Below are 24,924 nucleotides of genomic sequence, written 5' to 3'. Positions count from 1 at the left end.
GTTTTAAATATAGTGAAGTAACCATGCTATTTGGCTGACAATAATCTTAATACAGTTGAGGTAATGTGGATTTAGATTTTTTTCCTTTTTTTCATCTTCTTGCCATTCAATACAAAATTTACAAGCCTAATTAGAAGCATTGTTATTAATAATAAATACTTTTTCAAATCTATTAAGTTGCGCAGAGGTTTATTGAACATAAGTTTTAAAAAAATCATTATTCGCAATTATTTGAAAATGAAATGGCATATTTTTAATTGCACTCCTAAAATAATTGTACATTTTGAAATATAAATATTGTAGTATAGATTTACAAATTAAGTATTTTATTGCAAATAATAAGTAAACCACATTGTCGGTAGGAGCCTCATTTAGGAAACAAATACACACTCAAACTTATTGTATATATTTGAAATGTTCTGTATTTCTTCTCTTTCTTGCGTTACGCGATAGACAAGCCAATAATCACCAATGGTACTAGACAGATTGACAGTCACACTTAATATTTTCTTGTTGTCCCGATGACCTGAAGGAGGAAAACCAACAAATGCAAATTGTCAACATAACACCTAATTAGGTAGCACCACTGTGGACTTTGAAATCATGTCTCCTTCAAGAGGCCATGAGATACTTGACAAAAGCTTCGTAATTAATGCATCCATTGGCATCCTCTTGGTTCTGCATCAGCTGCTCCACCTCATCCTCACGCATCTTCTCACCTAAAAGACCCCACACCTCTCAGTTTATCTTTATAACAAGATAATTTATCTTCCATAACAAATACTCACTCAACATGTTTTTATAGCATTTACAACACTTATTATTCAAGGTGTTTAAACATTTTACAAATAAAACAAACACATTTAAACACAAAATACATTGAGAGGGAACAAAAGTAATGGATATGCCAAAATTATTGGACAATGTACCATTTCCTCTTTTTATTTTAATTAATTTAAGTACACAAATCTCTTTTTTTTCTAAACTAATTTTTCATCTCACAACATAGGTCAACAATAATGCACAAAATGGAAATGATGAAATGAACCCATCATCGGTTTCTAGTGGTGTAAATCACAAGGATTTAAGAAGATTTCACATTTAATCATTTTCAGCAAAAACATCCTGTTTCTCTCTTCTTTCAAATTTCCAGTGTCAATTTAATGAGTGTGCCACCACCTAGTAGCCAAAAATTGAATTACACCCAAAATAAGTGGGCAACAGAACAAAATAGTTTTATAAACTGTACCAAAAAAAAAAATCCATTACACAGTGAGACCGTGCACCAGCAACCCACGATGGAGTGGGAATGACTGTACATGAAATGGTGATGATTACCTAGCGTGGCCAGGACGTGTCTCAACTCAGCGCCCATGACGGTGCCGTTGCCCTCTTTGTCGAATACCCGCAGGCCCTCCACAAAGTCCTCGAAGGTGCCCCGGTCTTTCGCCTTGCAGATATGTTGGTGGATTGGCAGGAACTGTTCAAAGTCCAGCATCTTGGACTGCATGTCTGCAACAGAGGACATTTTATTCAGTGCACACGTACATACTAACACTAAAACACACACACACACACACACACACACACACACGCACACGCACACATTCCTGCACTTGCTGCACAGTGAGGACCGAGTAAAAAGGCCTACAAAGCGAGGACCACCCTTTCTGCTTGAAAAAGAAATGAAAAAGACACATTTCTAGACACAGGAGGGCGCCCTTAGGCAATACATTCCTTTAGATTAAATAAAACACCAAAGGTTAAGAAAAAGTTTTTAACTAGATAAGTGAGGACCGGGCACTGGCCATGCGTTCTTAATGATTTTGAAGTAGATTAGGTGCCGTTCACCTTACTAAACATTTAATGATGTAAATTTATAATCAGATATATTATTTTTTAAACAGTTTATCACCATTAACAGGGTACTGTCATTTATTTAGTTTTATTTAGTTCTGATATTTGTGTGTTCAATACGCCACATGTTTGCACTGTGGCTGAGAGGAAAGTATTTTAATCTGTGCTGTACATTACACAGAGAGCATATTTGACAATAAAAGCTGACTTGACTTTATGATTTATTTTTGACAAACAAAAGTACTCTTATTCAAAACTTACAAGAACACCTGAAAAACTTCAACCTTCAAAACGCACACTAAAAAAACTTGCTGCGCCACAACCTGACACATGAACCCACATATACCCTACCAAATAACTGTGCTTTCAAACTCTATTCCTTTTCTCCCCTCTCTCTCATCCCATTCCCTCTCTCCCTTCATCTATCTCCCCCCTATGTCTCTTCCTCTCTCTATTTTTCATCTTCAAGCTTTTTTCCCCAATTACATATCTTTTAATAATTTCATTGTGGAATATCTCTCCATGTGCGGTCTTCAAGGTCTGGCGATGCTTGACTACGACACTTAACGCAGTCATCTTTCCTTGGAACTTTCTTTAATGCTACAAATTTTGAAAGGTGTCGATCAATTCCTGCCCTTTCCTTTGGAGTCTGGGTCTCTTCCTTTTTTTAGTTTCCAATTCTGGAGGGAAAAAAAGAGGGTTATTAGTGGTTTAGTTGAATATAAACAGACATTCTTGAAGTTGTATTAAAATCTGAACGCTGCCTTGACTGATAACAGGACCAGAATAAAAACTATCAAAAATGCATTGATACAAAACATGTTTTAGGCATCTAGTTTAAAGCAACTTTGTTGACTTAAAAACACCTCAGCAGCAATTTCCCTCAAGGCATGATTCATGAGTGTTATGCTCTTTACATTATTTAATATTTTTCAATATCCTTAAAATTAATGTGGGGTTTTTTGCCAAGTCTCCGCCTTTAATGTCTTGTTTATCTATGTGGGCCCCCCAATTGGGTGGCAGCCACTAAAGGGTGTACTCTGACTACAGCCCAATGACAGCTAGGATAGGCTCCAGCATGCCCCAAACTTTTGTTTTCTATTTCTGAAGCCTTCTATTGTGAAGAACATACAGAAAAAACAGTCTTTTCATGTACAGTGATCCCTCGTTTATCGTTGTTAATGGGGACCGAAACCACCCGCGATAAACGAAAATCCGCTAAGTAGCAAAACCCCCCCACCCTCCATATAGGTATATGAACATGTGTATGAGTATAAATATTTATAAGGCCAAATGTACTGGTATACATGCATGTTTGTAGTAATTAACAGCACTTAATGCTATATACTAATATATTTAAACATGTATAAGTTAGGTTAGTGTATAAATAACGAAATACAGTAAACACAGTCCTGTATGTTGCTCTATGTGACTCGCTGTTGTTTTGATTATTTTCACTGCCTCTTGAGGACCTTTTGCAGCATTTTCACTTTTTTTTTTATGAATATGTTTGAAAAAATCCATGACACACCGAGGCCGCGATAAATGATAATCCAGCGGCACTGTTGACATTCATGTTTCGAAGCTACAATCAAAGCCTGAACCACTGTGCCGATTTCAGAGCAACATATGTGGTGAATATTATCTAATACGGTATGCATTACCAGTTTTCCTTGTTTGCAGTGAAATGCATTATTTTACAATCCATTCAAATGTCAGATACCAAATATGTAACTTCTGGTTGCTGATGGTGTATTGCAGGAGTGACCAACTCATTTTTGGCACGGGCCACATTGTAGTTATGGTTTCCCATGGAGGGCCATTATGAATTTGGGAGACCATATACATATTTAATCACCTCCACATTACATACACCACTCATAACATATTGATGGATAACTACTTTTAAAATCAGAAGTAAAAAATAATGATTGTTCTTGTGGACTTCATATGACATTTTGAGATTTTGGTTCAGACTTTAGCAAGCCTCATGGAATTCGACATGCTTCATTTGCTTTTGCAGGCCACATAAAATGATGTGGCAGGCCAAATCCGGCCCCTGGGCCTTGACTTTGACACCTGTGGTGTAGTGGTATACTCGCATGACTTGTGTGGGATCAGTTCCTGCTCAGTGATGGTGTGAATGTGAATATTTCTGGCTGCAAACATGATTTCGTTGTCGAGAGGTTCGACTGCATCTCTCTTTGGTCAGATTTTTTTTTTAATTGGATTCAATTACAATCAGTGTGTTACTGTAACCAAATTATATCATAACCCTGTAAGAGAAATTGCTATACAATAGAAATTGAAGACAATTTTACAACTGAGTAGACCACTTCAACGACTCGTCTTTCCATCTGCAAGTCACAGTGACTTGTGCTGTTTGAGTTTCTTAAATTGTTATACGGATCTATCCAACAGAAATTCATCTTACCAACTTCACTATGTTCTTTTCGAACTGCTGTCTTCTTCTTCCCAAGAGATCTGTGTCCAGTCTTTTTGTCCTCTTCATCTAAGAAAGTTGGCATGTTAGTATAATGGTAATGAAACTTTGAGTTGTGTTGACGATGCACTGACTCACCGCTGTCTTCAACATCATCGTCGTCATGTGTAAGTGTTGCAATCCTCTTTCGTTTGGTGGCGCTCCCTGATGTTGATGGTTGTTCTTGGCCATGTGTGAAAGATGCGTCATTGACTGTAAATAATAATAATAATATACTTTGGGTGAATATGCTTTGATGATACACATTTGTAATTCCTGATATATTGGAATGTACAAAAAACAATCAGGACTTGGAGCGGGGATGTCAAACATACGGCCGGCGGGCAAGCAGGTTTGATCAGGCCCGCAGGATCATTTAAAAGTGAAAAAAATGCAGAAAAGACATGGAACGAAAATTTTGAATAACATGCAATTCATGGAGTATCCGCTAGGGGACACACCGTTTTGATCAGAGTAGAAAGACACATTGTTTTGAGAAGAAGACAACAGCAGTCTAAGTCTGTCACTGAGACGGACGGACCCAAAAAAGCAGATGCTATCAAGGACATTTGAATTCATTGTCCTTTACACATTTAATGGCACTCTCTTTAGTTTGTAAGGTATAGGCAGGGATTAAATTTATAATTTATATGCACAAGGCTTAAAAATTCCTTTCTTCACAAATCTCCTTTAATCTAAAAGTGCATCACTGTATTTTTCAACACCAATTACTTGTTTAGTGCCCTTGTACAATCAGTTGCGATGCATATATGTGAATGATAAAAGTCAATCGCACATTTGTCTAAGGAAATCTAAGGTGCTTCATGAAATGTTTTGTAAAAAGATACGTTCATTAAATTTCTACATTTCCGAATGTTCTTGTGCTTCTTTATAGCAGAGTACGGTATAATTTTAATGGCTCGGCCCACTTAACATCTACCGAGGCCAATGTGGCCTGAGTTTGACAGAGTGAAATGAGTTTGACACCCCTGACTTAGAGTAAGAAAAAAAATCTTACTAATGCCAGGTCTGTAACATGTCACTTGTGCTAATGTTAGAGACTCACCCAATCCATGTCTTCCCAACATTGTCTTTTTTTTCTTGACAGTCTTCTTAACTGTCTTATGGCACACCCCTCCATCTATAAAATAATGTTTTGATAGAATCAAAGTTCTTTCCACATGCATCTCAGAAATATGCCAATAATACAGCAAAAGAGGATTCAAGTCGGACAAAAAAACATTACCGCCATATTCACTGCCAGAAACATCACTCATGTCGTCATCAGCGTCATCAGCATAATTTCTTTCTTTAATTGACTGCATCTTCGGTGGCCTTTTGTAGGTGCCTTGGAGCAAGATGATGTACTCAAATGAAATTCCTTACATCTCAGAAACATAGCAATGGTGCAGTGACAGATGGTCCAAGTCAAACTGAAAGCATTACCTGTGTTTTCAGTGTCCAAGTTGGTACTGTTACCGCCTCCATCATCTTCATCATCAGATCTCATTGCTACAGCTGAATGTGGCACTTCTCATTCTGTGAAAGATGACATTTACACCATGTAAATATGGATGGAAGACATTCACTCTTGCTCCGAGAATGAAAGGGTTTTCTCATTTATGCAAATGGTCTGGACACAGAGAAAATGAGAGCTGTCAAGGTAAAGGAATTACTAAACATCCATCCATTTTCCAATCCGCTTTATCTTCACAAGAGTCGCAGGGCATGCTGGAGCCTATCCCAGCTGTCTTTGGGAGGTCAGCGGGGGACACCCTGAACAAGTTGCCAGCCAATTGCAGGGCACACACAGACAACCATCTCAAACTCACACCTGGGGACAATTTAGAGTGTTCAATCGGCCATGCATGTTATGGGAATGTGGGAGGAAACCGAAGTACTTGGAGTAAGCCCACGCAGGTATGTGGTGGGAAAAATAAGCAAACGCCACATAGGAAGACTGGGACCGGAATTGAACCCTGCACCTTTGCACTGTGAGGTCGACATGCTAACCAGCTTTAATCAGTTGTAGTTTAACGGTATTAGAACGGTATCGATCGCATGTTATCACTAACTCCCTTTTTGATTAAAAGTTCTGTCTTTGATCATTGTTCGTTACTTTTAATCCACAAGACAGATGTGTGTCAGAACAGCACACGTGTGAGGATAGTGAGAGGCAGCTGCCTGTCAAGTTGCTGCAGCATCCCCCCAAATAACTCGACATACATATGTGTGTGCTTTTGTCTGCTTATTGTTATCATTGAAAAAAAGGTTCTGGTTAAAGGTGCCAGAGGCAGAGGCAACTGGGATCAATTGGTGTCTAACTAAAAATTGTTGTAACTTAGAAGTAGGTCATTTGGTCAACACTAGGTCTAATGTTTGAATGTGATTAATTTGAAATGATTCAAGGTTTCTATATTAATTTCAAGCATGAACTCTAGAGCATATATTGGCATCCCTCTTCCTGCTATGACTACTAATGTTATTTTTATTACATACCATCTTGAGCTTCCTGTCGTCTCCCTGGATCTGGTCTCGTCTTTTTGCCACTTTTCAGACCTTTGGTTGAGGTGGCTGCATGTGCTCTTCCTTTTGAAATATTCACAGTCAGAAATCAGAAAACATAATTTTACACTAAAATATGAAGGTAAAAGAAAATATGCCGATAAAGACATGCACACTGTCGTGGAAACAAAGACGGAGGGAGAAAAGAATAAATGGAAGGGGATGACTTTAAAAATATATTAATTTACATACCAGTGATAACAGATTCCAGGGTTTGCAGACTCTTTCCCTTCAGCGACTCTGTCCCACGTTCCATCGCAAACAGTAGTTTGGCAATCTTGGCCACTTGGAAAGTTTTATCGGTCTCCCGATAAAACTCACAATGGACTCCAATGTCGTGTCCCATAAAACGAGCAACTTGCTCGAGTTCCTGATTATTCAGGTCGAGAAGCTGACATAAGGTAGCAACATGCTTCCTTAATTTTGTTGACCTCAACAGTTCTGGGTTTTTGGCCTTGCTCTCTTGTGCGCATTTTCTGAGGCAGTCACATCCACGAAGATTGGTGGTTGTTCCTTTTTTGGCCATCATTTAACTTCTCTGTTCCTTTCGATTTCATACCTTTTTGTTTTGATTTACATTTTGCCTTGAGGGCCTTAGCTTCATGCAAATCAATGTGGTCCTTTTCTGATCCACTGCTGTTGGACGACCGGGACCCCCTCCATTCACTGAATGCTGGTTTGTGGTCATCTCCACTTTGGGCGGATGACACAGACTCCTCTGATGATGATGATGGTGTTGACCTTGTGGAGAAGGCTCCGGAATGAGTCTCAGTACCAGGCCTCTCTTTGAGAAGAGGTGTATGTTGCCCTGATGGTTGGGCTTTACGCATTTGAGCCTACACATCAGGGCAGAAGAGGGAAAAACAGGGAAAATTGTTAATTTTGTAGACAACTGAGATGGTGAAAAAGAGTTTTATGCTAGATCTCGGCAATTCTGTACAAAGTTTATCTGTCTTTGCCAATGTTTTCAACACTTGTCTTCCAACTTGCATTCATGAAAATACGACAATGTTTTGTCGTCACACATTTTCACAGGATGGAAAGTAGACCAGATGGAACTAAAACCGCCATTAATAAAACAAAGTATGAGTTAATCAGCATGCATTTTCTAGTCTCATGGAAAAGAGACAAATAATTTATTAAATTAAAAACTGGGCAAAAATCTATGGACATTTTAGTTGACAGGCAGAAAAAAAGAGTAAAATGAATATGATTATGTAAATTAACTCAAAATATGATAGTAATAAATAAAATGGTACAGAGTAGTATTTGAACCTGTGATGATAAAACTCATGTTGGATACACGCTTCGGATGCTCTGTGAAATTAAGCAACTGGCATTTAAAAACACAGTAAAGCAGCTCGCGTTGGCCTGCAATCCGCCTCATTCATTCGGTATTTAATTTAAAAAATAAATTTTTCTCGAGAAAAATGGTTTCTGGCTAGACTAAACATGTCTAGTTTAATATAATACAGCGAGCCAGAGCACTGGGTCATTTGTCTACTTATTTCAATTCGGTATGAGTACAGAAACTAACAATTTCTGTCTCATTTTTGCCGAAATATAAACCACATAAATTCAACGCGACGCGGCCTTGCCGTAACCGCCTGAGCGCAAGCCATGTGCGTTGTTCCTAAATTGCTGTGTTCGTAGTTTGCCATTGTTTCTTCGTGTAGAAAAAAAACTACATAAAGCAGCTTTAAATTAAAATCGGCCTAGAGTTTACAGTATGCCGCGAGTAACAAGCCCTTCGGTGCTCAGTACGCAGATTGTTACGACGACACTCGTATTCGCGGGTACCCGTCTCTCGACAAAGAAAGGGTGATTACTTACCTGAGCATTCTCATTCTGACGGTGGTGCTCCCGGTTAGGGGCGAGTCTTCTCCGTGTTTTCTCCATGTCGTCAAAAAGCCAAATGGTGTTGGTTGTCCCGGTATAGAAATATAAATGGCTTGAGTGCGCCGAAAAGTATCGCGTGAAGACAACGCTCCTCCAGCCTTTGAAGCCAGCCGCTTCTTAATTGATGCGAGGGTCGGAGAGCGGGGGGATGGGCAGAGCAGCAACTTCGGAGCGTAAACTCTACTTAAACATGATTAACCCTTTCATTGTCTTCTCACTTTAACGTTTCATATAACATAATCAGAAATTCACACAAATTCTTAAACTACATAAAGTATTGTAACAACAGTCTTCTCCGTGTTTTCTCCATGTTGTCAAAAAGCCAAATGGTGTTGGTTGTCCCGGTATAGAAATATAAATGGCTTGAGTGCGCCGAAAAGTATCGCGTGAAGACAACGCTCCTCCAGCCTTTGAAGCCAACCGCTTCTTAATTGATGCGAGGGGGAGAGCGGGGGGATGGGCAGAGCAGCAACTTCGGAGCGAAAACTCTACTTAAACATGATTAACCCTTTCATGGTCTTCTCACTTTAACGTTTCATATAACATAATCAGAAATTCACAAAAATTACTAAACTACATAAAGTATTGTAACAACATTTCAAAACACTTTAGTTATTAATTTATCAATCAAAGAAATTAAAACAAATAAAACGCCTACACTGTGTATGCAATGCTCTGCTTCGGTTATTACAGTTTGGGATATTGTCAAAGCTGTTCCATATTTATGTTTGTCCATTTTTCCTACTTCCAAGACTACAACTTCACTTCAACAAGGTGACCGGCTCCCTTCCGCATCCAGCATTTAACAGTGCTGCCATTGAAACCAATATACCACGAAACTGTCAGAAGGGCTCAAGTTGTAGTTTATCAATGTAGTCATCCAATAATACTGAAATAACAACCTATATTTCCAACCTGCCTTTCCAAAAAGATGTGAAATGTTTCTTAATTTAATACAGGCGTCTCACACTCGCGGGCTACAAGACGCTAATTTCAGGCCCCTCACCTTGATGTGAAACTTTGCGTCAACGAAGCGAGTCTCCACCCCCCCCCCCCCCCCAGAAACCAAATATGTGTCACACCCTAATACTGTCCATTGCATTCTTAGGTACTCATCAACGAGTGGGTACTTAGCCACTGACAAAGACGCAGCTGTCCTGCACAATCTCTAATGTAGACATCTTTTTTTTTCAAACCAAAAGTTCATTTTTACAGTGTAGCCATGTGAAAAGCTGTTCTAAAAGGACACGCATGGATGAACAACCATCCATACTGACACTCACACCTAGGGACAATTTAGAGTGTTCCATTATTCTTTCATGCATGTTTTTGGAGTGTGGGAGGAAACCGGAGTACCTGGAGAAAACCCACACAGGAGAACATGCAAACTCCATACAGGGAGGTCGGAGCCAAGATTGAAGGTTATCAGAACCTAGCAAGGGGCCGGTTGCGATTTGCTGTTGTAGGAACTGATTGACTAAAGTGCCGTTCCCACGGCACACATTTGCGCCGGCGCTGCACCGATATATTTTGTTGCGATATATTTTGCACCGCAGCAAATTGTGTGGAGCGTTCACACGTAAAAAGCCGCTTCACACGGCAGTTTCTGCAGCGGAGCAAAACGACAGAAAACAAACGAGCTGTCGTGTTGGTTCTTTTTAAAACGTACTGTTTAAACACAACTCAAGCGACTACTGGACCGGCACGTCCTTCTCCTTCTCGGTTTCCATGCCTTCTGCTCGAGAGTGACCACCCAAGAAAACGTAAATGAACGATGACTTCAGTGACACTCATAAAAGCAAACACTAATGCGCCAAACTGAAAATCAAGAGAGGAAATCACAAAATAAATTCTATGGGGGGCGGGGGGTTGTGAACAAACAACAAAGGAACAAACAACTCCGAGACAGGGGGTTCGGTACTCCATACCCACGAAGCACCCCCCACAGAACTCCCCGAGGGACATGGTCAAACGCCTTCTCCAAGTCCACAAAACACATGTAGACTGGTTGGGCGAATTCCCACATACCCTCGAGAACCCTGCTAAGGGTGTAGAGCTGGGCCTCTGTTCCACGGCCGGGACGAAAACCACACTGCTCCTCCTCAATCTGAGGCTCGACTTCCTGACGGACCCTCCTCTCCAGCACCCCTGAATAGACCTTACCAGGGAGGCTGAGGAGTGTGATCCCTCTGTAGTTGGAACACACCCTCCGGTCCCCCTTTTTAAAAAGAGGGACTACCACCCCGGTCTGCCAATCCAGAGGCACTCTCCCTGTTGACCACGCGATGTTGCAGAGGCGTGTCAACCAGGACAGCCCCACAACATCCAGAGCCTTGAGGAACTCCGGGCCTTGTCACTGAGGAGCTTTTTAACCACATCGGTGACTTCAACCACAGAGATAGGAGAGCCCACCTCAGAGTCCTCAGGCTCTGCTTCCTCCAAGGAAGGCGTGTTGGTGGAGTTGAGGAGGTCTTCGAAGTACTCTGCCCACCGGTTCACAACGTCCCGAGTCGAAGTCAGCAGCACCCCATCCCCACTGTACACAGTGTTAGTGGTGCACTGCTTCCCCCTCCTGAGACGCCGGATGGTGGACCAGAATTTCCTCGAAGCCGTCCGGAAGTCGGCTTCCATGGCCTCACCAAACTCTTCCCACGCTCGGGTTTTTGCCTCGGCGACCACCAAAGCTGCCTTCCGCTTGGCCAGTCGGTACCCGTCAGCTGCCTCTGGGGTCCCACAGGCCATAAAGGCTCGATAAGACTCCTTCTTCAGCTTGACGGCATCCCTTACTGCTGGTGTCCACCAGAGAGTACGAGGGTTGCCGCCACGACAGGCACCAACCACCTTACGGCCACAACTCAGATTGGCCGCCTCAACAATAGAGGCACGGAACATGGTCCACTCGGACTCAATATCCCCCGTCTCCCCCGGAACATGGGAAAAGCTCTGTCGGAGGTGGGAGTTGAAACTCCTTCTGACAGGGGATTCCGCCAGACGCTCCTCACAAACCCTCACAATACGTTTGGGTCTGCCAGGACGGACCGGCATCTTCCCCCACCATCGGAGCCTACTCACCACCAGGTGGTGATCAGTTGACAGCTCCGCCCCTCTCTTCGCCCGAGTGTCCAGAACATGCGGCCGCAAATCCGATGACACGACCACAAGGTCGATCATGGAACTACGGCCTAGGGTGTCCTGGTGCCAAGTGCACATGTGGACACCCTTATGTTTGAACAAGGTGTTCGTTATGGACAGTCCGTGACGAGCACAGAAGTCCAATAACAAAACACCACTCGAGTTCTGATCGGGGGGGCCGTTCCTCCCAATCACGCCCCTCCAGGTCTCACTGTCATTGCCCACGTGAGCATTGAAGTCCCCCAGTAGAACAAGGGAGTCCCCAGCAGGAGTACTCTCCAGCACACCCTCCAAGGACTCCAAAAAGGGTGGGTATGCTGAGCTGCTGTTTGGTGCATATGCACAAACAACATTCAGGACCCGTCCCCCCACCCGCAGGCGAAGGGATGCAACCCTCTCGTCCACCGGTGTGAACCCCAATTTACAGGCACTGAGCCGGGGGTCAATGAGCATGCCCACACCTGCTCTGCGCCTCTCACCGTGAGCAACTCCAGAGTGAAAGAGAGTCCAACCCCTCTCGAGAGAACTGGTACCAGAACCCAGGCTGTGTGTGGAGGCAAGTCCGACTATATCCAGTCGGAAATTCTCTGCCTCACACACCAGCTCGGGCTCCTTCCCTGCCAGAGAGGTGACATTCCATGTCCCAAGAGCTAGCTTCTGCAGCCGAGGATCGGACCGCCAGGGTCCCCGCCTTTGGCTGCCGCCCAGCTCACATTGCACCCGACCCCTTTGGCCCCTCTCATGGGTGGTGAGCCCATGGGAAGGGGGACCCACGTTGCCTCTTCGGGCTGTGCCCGGCCGGGCCCCATGGGTGTAGGCCTGGCCACCAGGCGCCTGCCAACGAGCCCCACCTCCAGGCTTGGCTCCAGAGGGGGGCCCCGGTGACCCGCGTCCGGGCAAGGGAAACCTAGATCCATTTATTGTATTCATCATTGGGGTCTTTGAGCCGTGCTTTGTCTGGCCCCTCACCTAGAACCTGTTTGCCATGGGTGACCCTGCCAGGGGCATAAAGCCCCAGACAACTTAGCTTCTAGGATCATTGGGACACACAAACCCCTCCACCACGGTAAGGTGACGACTCACGGAGGGCCCCAGAAAATCCAATTCATTTTATTGTGCTTTGGACATTGAAACTGGAAAATATGACTTGCATTCACTAAGTAAAGAATTCCAATTCCAAGAAACCAAGAAACGATTAAATTCCATATTAGAGTTTGGAATTATGTTGCTTTAAAAACAATTGTAAATTTTTAAGTCAGTTTAAATATACTGTGTGTGCGGTTGTGTTTGTGAACATATATATAATTTTATTTGCTGTAATTATTTTAGGAGTATGTGACATTGGTGATCCTCGTTACTCAAATACTGTATGTAAATGTTCAAAATTGATCATGCTCTCCTTCACATCAGACCTCAAAGTTCAAAAAGGCTGTGGCAATTTTGATAATTGACTTTGTCATTGGCCATGAAGAGGAGCTGCTGTTACCTTCTCCAAAACGAAGTTTTTGCAGCACCCCTCCCCCCAGACATGAGTTTGTTTACATTTCAATTAGCAGAGCTGCGCAGAAGCCAGCCACAACGCTTTGCAAGAAAAAAATGAGTTAGGTACTGTATTGCAGAAGTGTCCCCAGCATATCCAATTTATTTCATTCAGCTTTGGACATTGAAACTGGAAAATATGACTTGCATTCAATAAGTAAATAATTGTTTCATCTAAATTCCATATTAGAGTTTGGAATTATGTTGCTTTAAAAACAATTGTAAAATTGTAAGTCAGTTTAAATATACTGTGTGTGCGCGGAGTATGTGACATTGGTGAGCCTAGTTACTCAAATACTGTATGTAGATGTTGCTCAAAATTGATCATGCTCGCCTTCACAGCAGACCTCAAAGTTCAAAAAGGCTGTGGCAATTTTGATAATTGACTTAGTCATTGGCCATGAAGAGGAGCGGCTGTTACCTGCTCCAAAACGAAGTTTTTGCAGCACCCCTCCCCCGAGACATGAGTTTGTTTACATTTCAATTAGCAGAGCTGCGCAGAAGCCAGCCACAACACTTTGCAAGAAAAAATGAGTTAGGTACTGTATTGCAGAAGTGTTCCCAGCATATCCAATTTGTTTCATTCTGATTTGGACATTTCAACTGGATCATTATGATTTGCATCCAATAAGTAACAACAGTAAGTATTCTTTAGTAGAAATCATGGTTGCGTTGCTCAATCAGTCTTGATAACAGAATTTCCTTATGTGGGACATGACTATGGTACACGTCCTTTATGAACATGCAAGTATGTTAACAAAATACATGTGTAAGAACACATGCAGTAAAATGCAAAAATATATGCCCCAACAACACAAATAACACAAAAACGGCAGTATACAGTACAGGTATATGAACAAAATACATTATAACAAGAGTAGTCACAAAATGAGGGCTCTTTGCTCCAAAATGAGACCTATAACAGCTGGTGGCTTTTCTTTCCAATCACTCACTATCTCGAACTTGACCTCCCCTCGATCACCACCCAAGATAGCGTTGCTCAGCTGTCCAGAACCTAGGCTGTGTGTGGAGGCAAGTCCGACTATATCCAGTCGGAACTTCTCTGCCTCACACACCAGTTCGGGCTCCTTCCCTGCCAGAGAGGTGACATTCCATGTCCCAAGAGCTAGCTTCTGCAGCCGAGGATCGGACCGCCAGGGTCCCCGCCTTTGGCTGCCGCCCAGCTCGCATTGCACCCGACCCCTTTGACCCCTCCCACGGGTGGTGAGACCATGAGAAGAGCTTTAAGCTAGCATTTTCAAATTCAGATTAGAGTCGGCATACTTGAAACATGCAATATTCCACAGTATTTAAGTTTGAGTCATTCGTGTGGACATGCAGCAAGGTCATGAGCAATATTTCTTCTAATTTTCCATTTGTAATAGCATTCACACAAACTGCCTGAGTATTACTTGGACCACGGTGAGCAAAATCAAACAAGCGTTACACCTGTCTAAAACCTGAGATCACAAGTTACATGAAGCAGATATGTTACAAAACAAGCAAAAATCAAACCACTGAATAGAGAGTTGTAACATATATACCAGCCCTCATTCGTTACTTTTATTTTAGCATGGGTCTTTTCAAGAATAATCAAGTCTCAATACAACCTGTAGCAATATGGTCCCACACTGCCTACTCATTAATCATGGAAAGCATGTCATTTAGTTAAACACAAACATTTCTAGTCTCCTGTCCACCGAAAAATGTGAAAGAGGTTTAAACAAACAAAGAGGCTCATTTAAGGGGCTCGTAAACTATGTCCACATATGGTTTTCGTGAATTAAGCGGTCTCAAGGGGTGTTCACACGGCAAAATTTGGTCCGGTGATACACCGGGGCTGCCCCAGTAGAGCGTTCACGCGTGCAAATTAGCTCCGGCGTAGCCCCGGAAAACAGCTTACACCGGACCAAATTTGATCCACCACAGGGAGGTGGTTTAAAAATTTGCTCCGGAGCAAAAGCTCGTTTGCGCAGCAGCACCGATGTAAATTTGCACGTGTGAACGCAACTGGGTTAAATTTGCTCCAGAGCAAATGCTTGTGAAGAGTTTACGTACGGCGAGAATGCGTTGCTTTCACGCTCTGTCGGACTGCATGTGTTTGTTTAATAACGACACAAGACTTAGCTGGTAACATCTTTCCTTTTGTAGGAGACTGGACTGTCTCGGAGTTGTTTGTGTAGTTTGTTCCTTTGTTGTGTGCTCACAACCCCCCACCCCCATATAATTTATTTTGTGATTTCCTCTCTGATTTTCTGTTTGGCGCATTACGTGTTTGCTTTTCTGAGTGTCATTGAAGTCATCGTTGATTTGCGTTTTTCGGGGGCGGTCACTCTCGAGCAGAAGGCACGGAGACCGAGAAGGAGAAGGACGTGCCTGTCCAGTAGTCCTTGAGTTGTGTATACGTTTAAAAAAAACAACAACACGACAGCTCATTTGTTTTCTGTCGTTTTGCTCCGCTGCAGAAACTGCCGTTTGAACGCAAGTGGGGCTGCACGACGCTGTGCCGGAGCTGACATGCTCAGCGGCTTTGTTCGTGTGAACGCTCCACACATTTTGCTGTGGTGCAAAATATATCGCAACAAAATACATCGGTGCAGGGCCGGAGCAAATGTGTGCCGTGTGAACACCCCTTCAATGTTGCCTGCAGCTGCGCGTTGTGCGCGCCAGCATCACCGTGTGCGGCTGGGAGCACGAGAGCTACGCAAAATTGCTCACGAGCACAATTTAGAGGGAACATTGGTCATACGGACATTTGGCGACTGATTCACAGCCTCTTCTAAGGAAAACCATGCCTGCAAGCTGAATTCTCGCAGTATTTGTGAATTCACACCAACTCCAGAATCCATCCAATAAAATAAAAATATGTGCCATCCTATTGTCAATCCCCATGATAAGTTATTTTATGATAAGATATTTGATTAATTCGGCTTGATGCACTCAGCAGGAGTTGGCCACCATGTGCAAACACGATGCCGTCTCTCAACGGCTTTCAATTCTCGCACACATTTTATTCATAAACTCCTGTATGTAAGTGTTCTGCCCACAGTAAAAGTTTCGGGCCATTTCATTAATAGAAATCGTGTTTAGAATATTCATTTAGTTATCGCGGTGCATTGTGGGTAGCAGACGCCGTGCTGGTAGCAGACTAATCGTTCCAGAAAGCCCGATTGTGGTCGTTGCAACTGGTCCTCCTGAGTTATATTCCTTTCGTTTCACCTTCGAAAGCAATGGCTGTAAGTCTGCTTGTGCTTAGAATTATTTAGAAATGTGTTTCGGAGATCGTTTTTCTTCAATTGTTGTCATTGAAACTCGCTAGCTCAGAGTACAGTACTGCTAACGACATAGCGATGATGCTAAATGAATGCTAACAACATAGCGACGATGCTAGGTCGGTGCTAGCGAGCTAATTAGCATTTGAAAGAATCGCGAAAACGCCTTGTTTATCGTTGTTTTTCACACTTCGAGCTGCATTTATGTCTTTGTTTAGTACCAGATGATTTGTGTTGTATTTATGTACACGAGGTTAGTGTTTAAATCTGTTCATTTCAGTTTCACTCTACATTTCATTGAGCTGATGTCACAGTTGTTCACTGTATGTGTACACATTGAAGAGATATGTCAGATCGTTTTAAAGTGCTATTTTCTTTGTCCAATTGTAATGGTCAGACAGTTTAAAATTATGCTAAATGCAACGTTTATTTGTGCCTCAACAAAAACAACTGATGAAAAGTGGCTTTAACGAGCCTCGAACCTCTCTTTTGTGATGTAATACATTTTTCTACTTGTTTAAGTACAGTACTTTTGGATCTAGACAATGTAAAATGTAATGTAGACAAGAAAAAAATTCTATGTCCCTTCATTGCGTTCTATTGAATACAATTAAAGTTTTGCAAAAATGATGGTGGATTTTGGGTAGGACTGAGGCTTTACTTAATTTGGGTACTGTTATTAATTGCATTTCCAATTTTAATCGGATACATTTAACCAAATCACATGGAAATAATAGGAGTCCAACACAAACTCAGAACAAACACATTCAATAAAATACATTCCTCACAAAAAAATTGAATTCACATAACTTGTAAAGGTCTTTGAAAAACAAACAAAAAAAGCTATGATGGCCAGTCCCTCCCACCCCCTCCAGCCCGCCCTGACAGCACTTGGTAGCTCCTTCAGCCAGAGACTGTTACACCCGCGCTGCAAGAAGGAGAGATACCGACGCTCGTTCCTACCGACTGCTGTCAGGCTGATGAATAAAAAATAACAATCATAATAATAATAATAATAATAATAATTAAATGATGTGAAGGAAAATTGTAAATAGTACTGCGATTTATCCATTTAAGATAAGATAAGATATCCTTTATTCGTCCCACACTGGGGAAATTTACAGCCTCCAGCAGCAAGAATGTATGTAGAAAGAAGAAAGAGAAAAAAACAACAAGCATCTTTCAATTAAATGCAATATGAACACAAAATAATAATTTTTATCCATTTGTGGATAAAATGGATAAAAATAATAATTTTTATCCATTTGTGTTCATATTGTATTTAATTGAAAGATGTTTGTTTTTTTTTCTTTCTCCTTTCTTCTTTCTACATACATTCTTGCTGCTGGAGGCTGTAAATTTCCCCATTGTGGGACGAATAAAGGATATCTTATCTTAAATAACTATTTCTCAAGGTGGCTCTTCAAAGAGCAGCAAGGGGATTTGTCATTTATAATTTTGGTCCAGTACCAAATTTCGACACTAGTTGAAGTAGAGAGCAAAAAGTGTGAAATTGTTGCAGTACCAAATTTTGACACGAGCTGCAGTAGAGAGCAAAAAGTGTGAAGTTGGTGCAGTACTGAATTTCGACAGAAGCTGCAGTAGAGAGCAAAAAGGGTGTGAATTCCCGGCGAAAAATTCTCAACATGGACCCATTCTGGGGACCTTTGGGGAAAAGCACGGGGTACCCGTTTTGGACACTTTGGAGTTGATTTAGAGGGTGTCAAAGTGAGGACCGGCCAAAATGTCCTCACTTCGTCAAAATGTCCTCACTCCGTTGGTTAAAAACTCACGCCGGTCCTCACAATGTAGTGAGTACAAGAACACACGCACACACACACACACACACACACACACACACACTCACTCACTCACTCACTCACTCACTCACTCTGAAAATGACCAAAAAAAATTATTATTCAAATCCATTTTAAACTAGAATTCGTTTTGTTGTATTTGATGTTGACCATGTAGTAATCTTTAAAAAATAAAAATAAAAAAAATCAATCAATAGCACATCCATCCAAATTTGCGCCAAAAACTTGACACACCTTCTGCTTTGGGCTTTCCAAGCACGTACATGATCTCGGCATTTGTGGGATTCTGTCCCAAGGCTCGGATGAGATCACCACACTGGCCATAGGTGATCTTCATTTCACTGTTGGGAGTTCTATCAAACAGCTGGAATGCATCTTTGAAATCTGTTAGAGCAAAAAACAACAACAATCTTTAATTGTGTCAAATATCTACCACATCACCGGATCTGGAACAGCCACACCAGTTTGAACTCACATTGCACACACTGGCTGTCAAGTCAGACATTCAAAAAAAAAAAAGCCAAAATTCTTCCCCTGGACAACGAGGCACTCTAAAGTAGCCATGGCACTGCCGAGCCCTGGTCCACATACTGGCTGTTGAGCATGACTTTTTAAAATAATTTGTACCCTCGTTGCTTTTCATCCTTCTCTCTGTGAAGTGCACATACTCACAGCCGACCATGAGGCACACTATAGCTACTACATTGGCAGACTACTACTACAGGGGTGTCAAACTCATTTTGGTCGCAGGCCACTTTGGGCCACTTGGCGGATCGTTAAGAGTGAAACCGAATACCGGTACATGTTTCACCATCACATCGTATTATGACTTGTACACACACACACAAAAAAAGATGGCTCGCTAGTGTTGAAATCAGTTAAGTATTTGTTCAATTATTACTCAAGTGAGTATAAATGAGGTAACAAAATTATTGGAAAATGTCACAGGTATTTATTACGCATGACAATTTGAGATTGCAGTACAGATTTAAGCAAGGATCATGAAAGTTGATCATGAAGATGATTTGCTTTCAGGGGGCACATAAAATGATGTGGCAGGCCAGATCTGGCTCCCGGGCCTTGACTTTGACACATGTGATCCAAAGGGAAGATGCATTTTCAGGGTGTAAAAATAGCTGACTAGTAGGGGTGCGCATCTCTTCACTAAAAGGCGATTCGATCCATATCTCATTATATAAAGATCTTCCTCCATTCACTTCATTGGCATGTTGAATTCCAGCAGTGATGATCAGCTGTTGTCTCAATGTTTTTCCACACATTAGTAATGAGATCAGTCAATTCATGGCTTGGCCCTCCTACAAATAGCATGCAAGATGAAGGCCTTAAAAGCATACCTTCGATTTGCTCAGGGGTGAATTCCAGCTGGAGAGACAAAAAAAAAAGGCCACGTGTATCAGATTAAAAAGGTTGAAAGACAAGATACAACAACAGTGCTCCTATCAGATCGAGTTGCAGTCTCGCGTCATTGCTGTACATTGTCGCTGACCTTGGCTCCTCTGTCAGCTACTGTCTATTTAATTTTAGGCCATGCAGGTTCCCATGAGGACCATGAGCTCATGCGTGCTGCTATGATATTTAATGCATCATTGCATCTTTCTTGTTTTTTATTATTTTATTTGTATTTAACATACTTATGTATTTATGACTTATGTAAATGTATGTAAATTTTAGCTGTGTGGGTTCAATGCACTACATGTTTGCACTGTGGTTGAGAGAGGAAAGTCATTTCATCTGTCAAGTCAAGTCAACAGTATTTATAGAGCACTTTCAAACAGCCATCGCTGCATACAAAGTGCTGTACATGGAGCGATTTAACATATACAATAAACAGTAAGACGAATCAGTAATAAGTAATAAGTAATAAGGCGGTAGAAAGCACCAAGCAGTAAAAACAATAGCAAATCTAAGTCATGCTGAGTCAAACGCCAAAGAATACAAGTGAGTTTTGAGGAGGGATTTAAAGATGGGCAGCGAGGAGGCTTGCCGAATGTTCAGTGGGAGGTCATTCCAGAGAGATGGACCAGCAACAGAAAAGGCTCGATCCCCTCTGAGCCTCAGTTTAGTTCTTGGTACGTCTAGCAAAGACTGGTCCACAGACCTGAGGCGCCGGGCAGGGGTGTAGGGGCGTATGAGCTCAGAGAGGTAAGGTGGCGCGAGATTATTCAGAGATTTGAAAACAAAGAGGAGGATCTTAAAAATAATTCTAAAATGAATGGGGAGCCAGTGAAGGGATGCCAAAGTAGGAGTTATATGCTCCCTCTTACGAGTACCAGTCAAGAGGCGAGCAGCGGCATTCTGTACCAGCTGAAGGCGCTTGATGGAGGACTGGCTGACTCCAAAGTACAGGGCGTTGCAGTAATCGAGCCGGGATGTGACAAAGGCATGAATTACTGTCTCAAAGTGTTCATGTGAGAGGAAAGGTTTTATTTTGGCCAGCTGTCTAAGGTGAAAGAAGCTGGATTTAACAACGGCACCAATTTGCCGATCGAGTTTGAAATCACTGTCCAGTTTAAGTCCCAAGTTTGAGACCGTTGATTTCAGATAAGGAGATAGGGGGCCCAAGTCTACAGGATGGAATGTACAAGGTCCACTGGGGCCAAACAATATCACCTCTGTCTTCTTTTCGTTGAACTTCAAGAAATTTTGTGCCATCCAGGTTTTGATTTCTTCCAGACAGGATAGGAGTGGCCTTAATGAGAAGGTGTCTTTCTTGCTCAGTGGGACATAGATCTGGCAGTCATCTGCATAGCAGTGGAAAGGAATACCATGTTTCCTTAAGATGGAACCCAATGGGAGCAGATACAGCGAGAACAGCAGAGGCCCCAGAATTGAGCCCTGTGGAACACCACATGACAGGGGAGCAGTGCGTGATTCAGAGCAGCCAAGGCTGACACAAAAGGTCCTGTCAGCTAGATAGGACCTAAACCAATCAAGAACACTCCCGCCAATGCCCACCAAGTGCTGCAAACGAGTCAGCAGAATACTGTGATCCACTGTATCAAATGCTGCAGTTAAGTCCAATAAAACCAGACACACGTGGTCTCCAGAGTCATTTGCCAGGAGGATGTCATTAGAAACGCGTAACAGGGCTGACTCCGTGCTATGCATCGTCTTGAAACCTGACTGGAAGACCTCCAAGATGTTATGTTCATCCAAGAAAAGTTTCAACTGCATGTGCACCACTTTTTCCAGAATTTTGGAAATGAAAGGCAGTTTGGAAATGGGTCTGTAACTTGACAGCTCATCTGGATCAAGACCAGGTTTCTTGATCAAGGGTTGGACCACAGCATGTTTAAACTGTTGGGGAACTACACCAGAAGAAAGGCTGCTGTTGATGATATCCAAGACCGATGCACCAACACTCGGGAGAACCTCCTGAAAGAAGCGTGGGGGAAGAGAGTCGCAAGGGGAGCCAGATGGCTTCGTCTGGCAAACTACATCCTCCAAAAGCGCCAAGGACACAGTATCAAAAGATCTGTGCTGTATGTACATACATACGTACAGCACAGAGCATATTTGAAAATAAAAGCTGACTTGACTTGAAATCAAAACATCGCAGGGCATCACCAAAATTGACAAAAACTATTTTTATCTTTTACATCTTTTCTTTTTTATATTAGTATATTAGTGTAGAGGGCGACACAGTGCGGGACTAGTTAGCAGGACCGCTCCGTAGTTCAGAGGTCCATGGTTCGCTTTCGGGCCGCGGCCTTTTTGTGTGGTGCTTGCATCTTTTCCCCATGCCTGCGTGGAAATGGTTGTTTGTCTCTGTGCCCTGCGATTGGCTGGCAACCAATTCAGAATGTACTCCGCCTCCTGCTCAAATCTAAATGATCATAAATACTGTAGTTTTATAAAACATGAAAAAAAAGAAAATAATCTTCCACTCACAACCCACGTTCAACTATGCTCCTCATTAACTTGGATAAAGCTTGTCTCTCAGTCGAGATGTCACTGTGCTTCCTTGATCCAAAACAGGTCTTTGGTCAAGTTCAAGTTCAAGTTCAACTTTATTGTCAAATGTTCTCTATGTGCAACATACGGCACAAATTAAGTGGTATTTCATCTTAAATTAACTAAAATGGAAATATGAAGGGGGAACAATTCACCTCTTTACAGCCGCTCGGATACTTTTTGTTCCCTACTTCTTCCTTTCATAACCTCGAAGCTGATAATTGGGAACGTCTCCATTGTGAAACGAATAAAGGCTTGCTTAATCTTGTTCATATTCTCCAGTCAGCTTAGGTTGTGGCTTTTTTTTGCCTCGAAAAGCAGCTCTTTGACGCAAAATATGGTGAATATTGTGTGGCTGGTCTGCTGTTCTCAGACATCGCTCGCATCAATCCTGAGTACCTGTAATGGGTATTGCATGTGACGGCCAATGTCAACGTGCCACGAAGCTTGCACCGTCTCGGCACCATCGCAAGGTGTCTCTATTGCTCTTTCCAAAAGTCAAATTGGATAGATGCTTACGTATCTTTTGTTTCCCCATGGTTGTTATTCGTCGTCATCATTCCTCCCCGCATTTCACAAGTGCTTGGCAACCAAATAAGTAGCAGCTAAAGATCAAGAAGGGTCGAGCAATGGTGATGTTGCAATAAGATGTCCCAGTCCCAAGATGCCCTCAAAATACGTCTACTAGTTATTATTATTGTTGCTTTATTTCATACACATGAAATAAAGTTGGCAGGGACATTCTGTTGAATACATTTCAATCTCATGCTATGCTATACCTGACACGACTGGTCCAGCTTCCAGTTATTATTACTTTTTTTTTTCATTTTCAATCTTGCTTGGGGTACGTTTGTTGAATTATACAATTTGCCACAAGCTAAATTGACTTAAATGCAATTATTCAAGTGCTTTTTTTGGGGGGGCGGGGGGGGGGGGAGTACAATAAGCCATACCGTCCAGACACATTTGAGTGTTTGTACTTTTATAAGTAGACTAACCGGCATCCAGGTTTAGCTTCATCAACACAACCAAGCTAGTGTTCTATCGAACACACATCTGCTCCAACTATTAAGCCACTCAAAAACTATATCTGTACTGAAGAAAAACTAACTTTGCAGAACTTTAGCCCACCAGCTGCTCGACGCTTAACAAAAGTCATCAGAAACTGCTGTCAACAAAAATGACGAGGAAATAAATAGCATAAGTGACAGTCATATGCACCTGATAAGCTGACACTGGAAGTATAGCAGAAGATGAGTTTTGAGTCCACGTGGCACTATTTGTACTTTTGTAATATTAGTCTCATGTTAATGTAGTTAGTGTAGGTTCTATCTACACCCTACAGAACCGTGGCAATTGTGTTGAAATGTTTTGAAGAGAACCCTTTCTGTAATCTGCAGTGCTTATCATTGCCATTTTTAAAGTGAGCCAGACCATGAGGTGATTTGTAGCATTTCTCTTCTTGAATTTCAGATTTGTGTTGCACAGGCATTTTCCAGGCCATTGATTAATGGATACTTGAAGCGAGTTTGCTTAGCAGTTTGAACACCCAAGGTCCAAAGAGCTCAAAGTTAGAGACACCAATGTCAAAAATGTTACAGTTGAGCTTGGCCTCCACTATTTTACCTATCCACAGGCATGTTGCATTTTGGATATGTTTATTTCTCCGAAATTGCTTTCAACTTCACATAGCAATACTTTGCGTCGACAACTTTCCTTAACCTTAAATAATGCATGCTATGACATGATATGATGCTTTTAAAAGTGAAAACGCATACTCTATCTGTCAATCTGAAGTAACAGATGAAATTGAGTTGAAATTTCAGTCCTATACTGGCGGTATCGCTGAGTAAGGCGTGTTTGATTGACTTGTGTTTTTACCACAATAAGCTGTAATGTACCGACTACCATTTATTGCCCTCCGTTGATTTTTTATTTTTTTTTAATTGCTATTTTGGGCCCGGTGAAATCATTGCTCCGCATCCACACCCATGTTGTTATAATTGGTTCATTTCCTTGCCGCATTTGCCACTCTTCAATGAGACACGTTTGTGAGTTTCCAGACGAGCGTTGTGGCATTAAAGGGCTGCATCCGTCAGCAAGCTCACCTTCTCATGCATTTCAATGCATACAAAAGTGCTTGTATGCCCACAATTGTAACACATCCTAAAGATTAATCTCTTATATGTTTGTTTTGTTTTGATTTTTTTTTACCGTAATAGATGAGGGGTTGAACACGGGGGTCTTGGGACGCTCTGGTTCTGGTGGCGGTTTGGGGGCAGCCACAGGTGCGGGCTCGTCTTTCTTCTTTGGGGCCATGGCGGGAGGCTATCAAGACGTGATGAGGCGGCTCGTTCCAGCTACAAGTGACTCTCGATGGCCTGTT

The 24,924-nt window shown here is 42.2% G+C and overlaps 1 protein-coding gene and 2 long non-coding RNA genes across 3 annotated transcripts; all 3 read right to left on the bottom strand.

Moving 5' to 3' along the window:
• Positions 1-475: 475 nt before the first annotated feature.
• myl13 (myosin, light chain 13) lies at positions 476-24,924 on the bottom strand. Its single transcript, XM_052088590.1, has 5 exons — positions 24,753-24,924; positions 19,919-19,946; positions 18,798-18,947; positions 1,339-1,512; positions 476-719 (listed from the first exon to the last, which is right to left on the bottom strand). The coding sequence occupies exons 1-5, from the start codon at positions 24,855-24,857 to the stop codon at positions 613-615; spliced, it is 564 nt and encodes a 187-aa protein (XP_051944550.1). The 5' UTR covers positions 24,858-24,924; the 3' UTR covers positions 476-612.
• LOC127616806 (uncharacterized) lies at positions 2,509-4,859 on the bottom strand. The gene is made up of 3 exons (XR_007967193.1): positions 4,439-4,859; positions 4,292-4,369; positions 2,509-2,537 (listed from the first exon to the last, which is right to left on the bottom strand). It is a non-coding gene; the product is annotated as an uncharacterized LOC127616806 (long non-coding RNA).
• Positions 5,211-5,847, bottom strand: LOC127616802 (uncharacterized). Its single transcript, XR_007967189.1, has 3 exons — positions 5,786-5,847; positions 5,586-5,687; positions 5,211-5,480 (listed from the first exon to the last, which is right to left on the bottom strand). It is a non-coding gene; the product is annotated as an uncharacterized LOC127616802 (long non-coding RNA).

The sequence above is a fragment of the Hippocampus zosterae genome, chromosome 15 (genome assembly GCF_025434085.1).
Source record: "Hippocampus zosterae strain Florida chromosome 15, ASM2543408v3, whole genome shotgun sequence".
Lineage (NCBI taxonomy): Eukaryota > Metazoa > Chordata > Actinopteri > Syngnathiformes > Syngnathidae > Hippocampus > Hippocampus zosterae.
Note: the sequence above shows the minus strand (reverse complement) of the source record. Positions and strands in the feature narration are given on the sequence as shown.

Coding starts and splice junctions, on each gene's coding strand:
- myl13 (XM_052088590.1), bottom strand. CDS start 24,857: ATGGCCCCAAAGAAGAAAGACGAGCCCGCACCTGTGGCTGCCCCCAAA. Junction 19,947..24,752: donor TCAACCCCTCATCTATTACG/GTAAAAAAAAAT, acceptor TTGTCTCTCCAG/CTGGAATTCACCCCTGAGCA. Junction 720..1,338: donor ACACGTCCTGGCCACGCTAG/GTAATCATCACC, acceptor GGGGTCTTTTAG/GTGAGAAGATGCGTGAGGAT.